Source organism: Salmo salar, chromosome ssa08 (genome assembly GCF_905237065.1).
Source record: "Salmo salar chromosome ssa08, Ssal_v3.1, whole genome shotgun sequence".
NCBI classification, from domain to species: domain Eukaryota; kingdom Metazoa; phylum Chordata; class Actinopteri; order Salmoniformes; family Salmonidae; genus Salmo; species Salmo salar.
Window position 1 is genome coordinate 19,509,686 of NC_059449.1, and position 10,513 is coordinate 19,520,198.

General features: G+C 46.4%; 1 protein-coding gene across 6 annotated transcripts in view; it reads left to right on the forward strand.

Annotated features, from left to right (window-relative positions):
- LOC106610382 (zinc finger protein 91) overlaps positions 1-10,132 on the forward strand; it is a 32,921-nt gene extending 22,789 nt beyond the window's left edge. For 3 of the 6 annotated variants that reach the window (XR_006770802.1, XR_006770803.1, XM_014209718.2), the window contains one exon: positions 8,264-10,132. Coding sequence is in view for 3 of the 6 variants with exons in the window: in XM_014209718.2 (XP_014065193.2) it covers positions 8,264-9,232 (969 nt within the window). In the remaining 3 variants the exon portion in view is untranslated. The remainder of the gene's footprint in view (positions 1-8,263) is intronic. The other 3 variants (XR_006770801.1, XM_014209723.2, XM_014209720.2) reach the window with 3 other exon arrangements.
- Positions 10,133-10,513: the final 381 nt, after the last annotated feature.

Here is a 10,513-nt window from a genome sequence, read left to right on the forward strand (position 1 = left end):
ACTTTCCAGGACATAGACATGTCTTATATGGGCAGAAAGCTTAAATTCTTGTTAATCTAACTGCACTGTCCAATTTAGAGTAGCTATCACAGTGGAAAAAAAGACTTATAAACTTAGCACGGCAACTGGTTTGATACATTCACCTCTGAAGGTAAATAATGTACTTACATTCACTAATCTTGTTCTGATTTGTCATCCTGAGGGTCCCAGAGATAAAAATGTGGCATAGTTTTGTTTGATAAAATCAATTTTTATATTCAAAATGTAGGAACTGGGTTCTACAGTTTGAAACCCTGCTGTCTCTGGCTCCACACCCACCCCGCCAGGCCATCTAGATGTGTGAAAGTTAGTGTATACGCTAATGATCCATCATGTATGACATTCCTGGTAGTGTGTAAATGTAACATTTTTATTGCCATATATTTTTTGTATGTTCTCTATAGTTATGTACTTGAAAATGTATCAGTTGACCATATTCGGCACATGTGGGCAGACTTGATACAAAATATTGTCCGGTATTGTAATGCTTCACTGGATCAATCTGAAACCTTGCACACACACTGCTTCCATCTAGGGAACAAAATCTAAATTGCGGCAAAACTAAAAATATGATATTATGGCCTTTCTCTTGCATTTCAAAGATGATGAAACAAAATAATAAATAGAAAACGCATGTTGTTTTGTTGTCAAGGTATGCGTGAAGGGCTGTAGGAAGTCAGGCGCAGGAGAGCAGATATTTGGTAGCAAAACGGAGCCTTTTATTTGGCGAACCAAAAGCACACGGCACAAACTAACACGAAATACAAATACGGGTTGAACATAACCCAGCGCAACCAGCCTAACGTGCGCATACATGAAAACAGATAAACAATACCACACAAAGACATGGGGGAAACAGAGGGTTAAATACACAACACATAATGAGGGAAATGAGAACCAGGTGTGTGGGAAAATGAGACAAAACAAATGAAAAATGGATCGGCGATGGCTAGAAGACCGGCGACGTCGACCCCCGAACACCGCCCGAACAAGGAGAGGCATCGACTTAGGAAGAAATCGTGACATTTGTTTGTATTATTTTTTTCCAGATCTAATGTGTTATATTCTCCTACATTCATTTCACATTTCCACAAACTTCAAAGTGTGTCCTTTCAAATGGTATCAAGTATATGCATATCCTTGCTTCAGGTCCTGAGCTCCAGGCAGTTAGATTTGGGTATGTCATTTTAGACGAAAATGTTAAAAAAAAGGGTCAGATCCTTAAGAGTTTTAAGATGCAGTGCATTCGGACGGTATTCAGACCCCTTTCCTTTTTCCATTTTGTTACATTACTCCCTTATTCTAAAATGGAATAAATCGTTTTTTCCCCCTCATCAGTTTACACACAATACCCAATAATGACAAAGCGAAAACAGGTTTTTGGAATTTTTGCAAATGTAATACAAATAAAAAACCAAAATACCTTGTTTACGTACAGTTGAAGTCGGAGGTTTACATACACCTTAGCCAAATACATTTAAACTCAGTTTTTCACAATTCCTGACATTTAATTCTATAAAACAATTCCCTGTTTTAGGTCAGTTAGGATCACCACTTTATTTTAAGAATGTGAAATGTCAGAATAATAGTAGAGAGAATTATTTATTTCAGCTTTTATTTCTTTCATAACATTCCCAGTGGGTCAGAAGTTTACATACATTCAATTAGTATTTGGTAGCATTGCCTTTAAATTGTTTAACTTGGGTCAAATGTTTTGGGTAGCCTTCCACAAGCTTCCCACAATAAGTTGGGTGAATTTTGTCCCATTCCTCCTGACAGAGCTGGTGTAACTGAGTCAGGTTTGTAGGCCTCCTTGCTCGCACACACTTTTTCAGTTCTGCCCACAAATTTTCTATGTGATTGAGGTCAGGGCTTTGTGATGGCCACTTCTGTCAAGGCTGGCTCAAGGAAGCAGGAGAGGTAGAGTCAAGCGCAGGAGACATTAAATTCTTGAACACACTTTAATCCGTATGTACAAAAATAAAGATAGTCCAAACACAGTAGGGTAGGGCGTCAAACAGTATCGCGCTCCAAAACCCTTGTTGACGTCACAAAATGGGACGCAGCCCATAAATACCTCTGCGGTGATAAAACACAAAACCAACCACAGGCAGAGGGAAAAACACACGTTCCTCAAGAACCACAAAACCTGACAAGGAACATAATCACGCACAAACACAGACATACCTCGCTAAACTAAATAACCCCCCCTACTAATAACTAACCCAAAACAGGTGCGTGCCTACCTAGACCTAACCAACAGAAAGTGAAACAAAAAGGATCGATGGCAGCTAGTAGGCCGGCGACGATGACCGCCGAGCGCCGCCCGGTCGAGGAGGGGCGCCACCATCCGTCGGTGTCGTGACAACTTCAATACCTTGACTTTGTTGTCCTTAAGCCATATTGCCACAACTTTGGAAGTATGCTTGGGGTCATTGTCCATTTAGAAGGCCCATTTGCGACCAAGCTTTAACTTCCTGACTGATGTCTTGAGATGTTGCTTCAATATATCCAAATCATTTTCCCCCCTCCTGATGCCATCTATTTTGTGAAGTGCACCAGTAGCAAAGCACCCCTACAACATAATGCTGCCACCTCCGTGCTTCACGGTTGGGATGGTGTTCTTCGGCTTGCAAGTCTCCCCCTTTTTCCTCCAAACATAACAATGGTCATTATGGCCTAACAGTTATATTTTTGTTTCATCAGACCAGAGGACATTTCTCCAAAAAGTACGATCTTTGTCCCCATGTGCAGTTGCGAACCGTAGTCTGGCTTTTTTATGGCGGTTTTGGAGCAGTGGCTTCTTCCTTGCTGAGCGGCCTTTCAGGTTATGTCGATATAAGACTTGTTTTACTATGGATATAGATATAGTTTCCTCCAGCATCTTCACAAGCTCCTTTGTTGTTGTTCAGGGATTGATTTGCACTTTTCGCACCAAAGTATGTTCATCTCTAGGAGACAGAACGCGTCTCCTTCCTGAGCGGTATGACGGCTGCGTGGTCCCATGGTGTTAATACTTGCGTACTATTGCTTGTACAGATGAACGTGGTACCATCAGGCATTTGGAAATTGCTCCCAAGGATGAACCAGACTTGTGGAGGTCTACAATTGTTTCCTGAGGTCTTGGCTGATTTTCTTTTGATTTTCCCATGATGTCAAGCAAAGAGGCACAGAGTTTGAAGGTAGGCCTTGAAATACATCCACAGGTACACATCCAATTGACTCAAAAGGTGTCACGGGTGTCGTAGGGTGTAGACCAAAACGCAGCAGGAAAATGTATTCTCATCTTCTTTTTATTTTAGTGAAGAAGGAAAACACAAACAACGTATACAAAAACAAACGGACTGGACAGTCTCGTCAGGCACACAGCTAAACAAGAAACAGTCTCCCACAATTCCCAAAACAAACACACTCCTAAATATAGGACCTTCAATCAAAGTCAACGATCGACAGCTGCCTCCAATTAAAGGCCCCAATCCCCATTACCAAAACATAGAAATACAAACGCCTAGACAGAACATAGAAATAAACTAACATAGAATGACAACCCAAAAACCCCAGAATACATAAATCAAATACCCCTCTACATACACAACCACCCCGAACCATATAAACCAAATACCCCCTCTACATGAACACATACACAAACACACCCTGAACCACATAAAACAAATACCCCCTGCCACGTCCTGACCAAACTATAAGAACCTTTTTACTGGTCAGGACGTGACAGTACCCCCCCCCCCCCCAAAGGTGCAGACCCCAGATGCACCTGACAAAATAAATAAATAAATAAACCCCTTACTAAAGGGAGGGAAGGGAGGGTGGCTGCGGTCACCGACGGCTCCTGTGCTACACCCCCCCCCCCCCCCTCCCCAAACCTCCTACAATGGAGGTGGCATTATGCTTTGGCCTTAATCCCCTACCTGACCAAACCACCCCCACTGCATACCTCTGCCTGAGGCCAGTCACTCTAGACCCTGGACTGGACTCTGGGAGCTCCGGACTGTAGGGCGACTCTGGGAGCTCCGGACCGTAGGACGACTCTGGGAGCTCCGGGCCGTAGGACGACTCTGGGAGCTCCGGACTGTAGGATGACTCTGGGAGCTCCGGACTGTAGGACGACTCTGGGAGCTCCGGGCTGTAGGACGACTCTCCTGGTTCCGGACAGTGGGCCGTCTCTCCTGGTTCCGGACAGTGGACCGTCTCTCCTGGTTCCGGACAGTGGGCCGTCTCTCTTGGTTCCGGACAGTGGGCCGTCTCTCCTGGTTCCGGACAGTGGGCCGTCTCTCTTGGTTCCGGACAGTGGGCCGTCTCTCTTGGTTCCGGACAGTGGGCCGTCTCTCCTGGTTCCGGACAGTGGGCCGTCTCTCTTGGTTCCGGACAGTGGGCCGTCTCTCCTGGTTCCGGACAGTGGGCCGTCTCTCTTGGTTCCGGACAGTGGGCCGTCTCTCTTGGTTCCGGACAGTGGGCCGTCTCTCCTGGTTCCGGACAGTGGGCCGTCTCTCTTGGTTCCGGACAGTGGGCCGTCTCTCTTAGTTCCGGACACTCTGGACGAGGCACTGTTGCCGGACACTCTGGACGAGGCACTGTTGCAGGACACTCTGGACGAGGCACTGTTGCCGGAAGTTCTGGACGAGGCACTGTTGCCGGAAGTTCTGGACGAGGCACTGTTGCCGGAAGTTCTGGACGAGACACTGTTACCGGACACTCTGGACGAGGCACTGTCATCGGAAGCTCGGGACTGGGCTGACGCACTGGAAGCCTGATGCGTGGGGCTGGTAGTGGAGGTACCAGACTGGGCACACGCACCTCAGGGCTAGTGCGGGGAGCAGGAACAGGACGTACTGGACTGGGCTGATGCACTGGAAGCCTAGTGCGTGGGGCTGGTACTGGAGGTATCAGACTAGGGACACGCACCCCAAGGCTAGTGCGAGGAGCGGGAACAGGACGTACTGGACTGGGCTGACGCACTGGAAGCCTAGTGCGTGGTGCTGGTAGTGGAGGTACCAGACTGGGGACACGCACCTCAGGGCTAGTGCGGGGAGCAGGAACAGGACGGACTGGACTAGGCTGATGCACTGGAAGCCTAGTGCGTGGGGCTGGTACTGGAGGTATCAGACTAGGGACACGCACCCCAAGGCTAGTGCGAGGAGCGGGAACAGGACGTACTGGACTGGGCTGACGCACTGGAAGCCTAGTGCGTGGTGCTGGCTTAGGAGACGCCAGACTAGGGACACGCACCCCAAGGCTAGTGCGAGGAGCGGGAACAGGACGTACTGGGCCGTGAAGCATTACTGGCAGTCTGGAACATACAACCCCTATGGCCTGAGTGCTCACTCGAGCATGGCACTTGCGAGGGGCTGGAATCATTTTCACCGGACTGTTCGTGCGCATAGGCGAGATTGTGCGCACTTCCGCATAGTACGGTGCTCCTCTGATCCGCTGTTCCCCACAATAAGCACGGGGATTTGGCTCCGGTCTATCACCTGACCTAGCCAATACTCCTGTGTGCCCCCCCCAAAAAAAATTCTGGGGCTGCCTCTCAGGCTTAAATGCCAACCGTGTACCTCTGTAACTGTTCCTCTTCGCTCCATTTACGACGTTCCTCCCTCGCTGTCTCCACCTGTTTCCATGGCAGGCGATCCATTCCAGCTTGGATCTCCTCCCATGTGTAGGATCCTTTCCCCTCCAAGATGTCCTCCCAACTCCAGTACTCCTTGTAGTCCATCTGTTGCTCCTTCCTCCGCTGCTTGGTCCGAGTGTGGTGAGAGATTCTGTCACGGGTGTCGTAGGGTGTAGACCAAAACGCAGCGGGAAAATGTATACTCATCTTCTTTTTATTTTAGTGAAGAAGGAAAACACAAACAACGTATACAAAAACGAACGAACTGGACAGTCTCGTCAGGCACACAGCTAAACAAGAAACAATCTCCCACAATTCCCAAAACAAACACACTCCTAAATATAGGACCTTCAATCAGAGGCAACGATAGACAGCTGCCTCCAATTGAAGGCCCCAATCCCCATTACCAAAACATAGAAATACAATCGCCTAGACAGAACATAGAAATAAACTAACATAGAATGATAACCCAAAAACCCCGGAATACATAAATCAAATACCCCTCTACATACACAACCACCCCGAACCATATAAACCAAATACCCCCTCTACATGAACACATACACAAACACACCCTGAACCACATACAACAAATACCCCCTGCCACGTCCTGACCAAACTATAAGAACAAATAACCCCTTTACTGGTCAGGACGTGACAAAAGGTGTCAATTAGCCTATCAGAAGCTTATAAAGCCATGACATCATTTTCTGGAATGTTCCAAGCTGTTTAAAGGCACAGTCAACTTAGTGTATGTAAACTTCTGACCCACTGGAGTTGTGATACAGTGAATTGTAAGTGAAATAATCTGTCTGTAAACAATTGTTGGATAAATTACTTGTGTCATGCACAAAGTAGATGTCCTAACCGACTTGCCAAAACTATAGTTTGCTAACAAGAAATGTGTGGAGTGGTTGAAAACGAGTTTTAATGACTCCAACCTAAGTGTATGTAAACTTCTGACTTCAACAAAAATATTCAGACCCTTTGCTATGAGACTCGAAATTGAGCTCCGGTGCATCCTGTTTCTATTGATCATCCTTGAGATGTTTCTACAACTTGATTGGAGTCCACCTGTGGTAAATTCAATTGATTGGACTTGATTTGTTAAGACACACCTGTCTATATAAGGTCCCACAGTTGACAGTGCGTGTTAGATCAAAAACCAAGTCATGAAGTCGAAGGAATTATCCGTAGAGCTCCGAGATAGGATTGTGTCGAGCGACAGATCTGGGGAAGGGTACCAAAACATTTCTGAAGCATTGAAGGTCCCCAAGAACACAGTGGCCTCCATCATTCTTAAATGGAAGAAGTTTGGAACCACCAAGACTCTTCCTAAAGCTGGCCGCGCGGCCAAACTGAGCAATCGGGGGAGAAAGGCCTTGGTCAGGGAGGTGACCAAGAACCCGATGGTCACTCTGACAGAGCTCCAGAGTTCCTCTTTAGAGATGGGAGAAACTTGCAGAAGGACAACCATCTCTGCAGCACTCCACCAATCAGGCCTTTAGGATAGAGTGACCAGATGGAAGCCACTCCTCAGTAAAAGGCACATGACAGCCCGCTTGGAGTTTGCCAAAAGGCACCTAAAGGACTCTCAGAACACAAGAACCAATATTCTCTGGTCTGATGAAACCAAGATTGAACTCTATGGACTTTATGCCAAGCGTCACGTCTGGAGGAAACCTGGCACCATCCCTACGGTGAAGCATAGTGGTGGCAGCATCATTCTGTGGGGATGTTTTTCAGCGACACTGGGGAGACTAGTCAGGATTGAGGGAAAGATGAACGGAGCAAAGTACAGAGAGATCCTTGATGAAAATCTGCTCCAGAGCGCTCAGGACCTCAGACTGGGGCGACGGTTCACCTTCCAACAGGACACAGCCAAGACAACACAGGAGTGTCTTCGGGACAAGTCTCTGAATATCCTTGAGTGGCACAGTCAGAGCCCAGACTTGAACCCGATTGAACATCTCTGGAGAGACCTGAAAATAGCTGTGCAGTGATGCTCCCCATCCAACCTAACAGCTTGAGAGGATCTGCAGAGAAGAATGGAAGAAACTCCCCAAATACAGGTGTGCCAAGCTTGTAGCATCATACCCAACAAGAATCAGTGCTGTGATCGCTGGTAAAGGTGCTTCAACAAAGTACTGAGTAAAGGGTCTGAATACTTATATAAATGTGTATATATATATATTTTTTTTCAAAAATGTCTAAAAACCTGCTTTTGCTTTGTCATTATGGGGTATTGTGTGTAGATTGAGGAGTGGAAAAACAATTTCATCCATTTTAGAATCAGGCTGTAACGTAAACAAAATGTGGAAAAAGTCAAGGGGTCTGAATACTTTCCGAATGCACTGTATATGTAAAATTATATTTGTATTGGTGTATTATTTTACTTCTACCCAATGTCTTTATGAAGGCTTTTACACAAAATACAAAACGTGGAGTTTACCCTCCACTACACCACTGATTATAACACAATAACAACAAGGCAACTACTATGAATTACACTAAATCCCATGTCATGCCCATATCTCCATTCAGTAGATAGTGTATGCTCTGTCTCACTCACTCATCTCTCCCACTTAACCCCATCAGCAGTCAGCAGAGACAGAGGAAGGGGAACCAGACCTGCTGATCATCAAGGTGGAGGGAGAAGCAGATGACCAGGACTCTAGGATCAGCCACCCAGCCAGAACAGTGGAAGGCAGCAGAGAGCTAACCACCCAACTGGCTGCAGCCACCACAGAGGACCCCGCCTTCCAGTCCAGTGGCCCCAGAAGCAACAACAACAACTACAACAACACCGCTATGGAGGTCAGTGGATCTGACGCCGGCCTCGGGTTTACCCCCAAGTCGTTCCATTCCTCATCAGAACATGTGATAGTGATTGACTCTGTATCCAGTGGGCAGCAGGTAGATAGAGATTTTGAGTGGGGTCAGGTGGGTACAGCTACTACACCACAGGTCAATGGGACTGGAAATAAGCAGGGAGTGGGAGTGTTTAACAGAAATGCACCAACGATTCACCCTGTACACCACGAATCGATGAGAGACAACACTATGCAATTGGTTTCACCCGGATTCCGTCCCACAGAGATAAATACAAGCACCCGTCTTGACGCAGGAAATACAGGTGAGGCCAACAAAGCTAGTTTGCGCTCTTTGGCAAGCCTCCATAGACACTCTGAAATACCAGGAAGAAGAGCTCAACAACCAGCTCATACCTCACTTCCTGTCAGCCATTTTAGACCAAGCGCCACAACTTCCTCTCACTCAAGTAGTCTTGCTACTCACATTAGACCTGGCACCATAGAACGACCGTACGGTTGCCCGAGCTGCCATAAGAAGTTTGTTCATGAGAGCGACTTGCGGCAGCACGTCGTCGTTCACACCAGAAAGCGGGTGTTCGCCTGCACCTTGTGTGAGAAGAGCTTTGTGTCCCCCAGCAAGCTCCAAGTGCACCAGAACGTCCACACTGGGGAGAAGCCCTTCAGTTGTGCACAGTGCGGACGCAGGTTCTCCCAATCCAGCAATCTGAATAGACATCAGAAGCTTCATCATTGAGAACTGACACAGAAGCAAGAGAGTCCTATTGTTGGGTTCTGAGAATATGAAATATACTTATTCATGTCACTGAGGGAGAGAGGGTAATGTATAACGTTTACATTGCGTCAGGATATGCTATTGTTAGCCATTAGGGATCCTATGGGAGGGATCCTCTGGGAGGAGAAGAGACACAGTCTGGTACCAGGCACCATGACAGCCGTGAGTTGGGCAGGGAAGCGATCACATGTGGCAGGCATTGATAAGGGGAGAGAGCTTTGGATTAGGCATCAAGGGGGTTGAGGTCAGGTCAGATCTCCTTAAGGGAGAAACAACGGTTAATTACCCCATCACTTCGTCTTCCTGTCGAACCATAACAGATGGAAGGATTGGAGAGGAGGAGGAGTGCATCTGAATTGGAGTATATATACTTGTGTTGGTGGAAACGTGTTTTGTCTAATGCAGCTGTATTGATCCTCTGGGAGAATAAACTTGGTTAAGCTTTCATAGTGTCTGTTGAGTTGTTTACTCTGAGAATTAGAACCTAACACTATTGAAAACAACTGTTATAGCAATATCATGAGTTCAAACGTCATTGGTTCTAACGTAGTCGTATGTCTGCAGGATGTTTACCCTGGTCTCATACGTCTACAATACAACGTGGTTCGTATTTACATTATCTACAAGGATTGTTACGTTTTCTTGGCTTCTTAAAATGCCAACAGCATCACTCACATTGACTGTTAAGGTTGATCATGGTTGTGTTCTAATAATACTGTGTGCCTCACACTAAAGTTATAGCAGAAATTGTACTGTGACACTGAAAAACTGTCTGTTCTTTTGTACCAATTTCACCAATGGCTGTTGCTGTTTGTTCTTTAAATCCTATAATTCCATCAATAAATCATATTTTTCAAAGAATTCCATGGTGCTTCTTGACCCTAAATACCCTTATTGATGTCACCTGTTAAATCCACTTCAATCAGTGTCGATGAAGGGGAGGAGACAGGCTAAATAAGTAGTTTTTAGCATTGAGACAATTGAGACATGGATTGTGTATGTGTGCCATCCAGAGAGTGAATTGGCACGAGATAAACCGGACCCATCTGTTACTATCTGGCCGGCTGACTGGTGCTATCTGTCTATTCTGTACCTGAGTCCAGCTCATCAGGCCTGTGTCAGGAATAGAGCGAGAGAGCCAGAGGAGGGGAGAAAGTTGGGAAAGAGAGAGGAAGATGTCAAAGTAGATCGGGCTGACAGACTAACATCCCACTGGGCCCAGACTGACGTCTAGTTTTGATT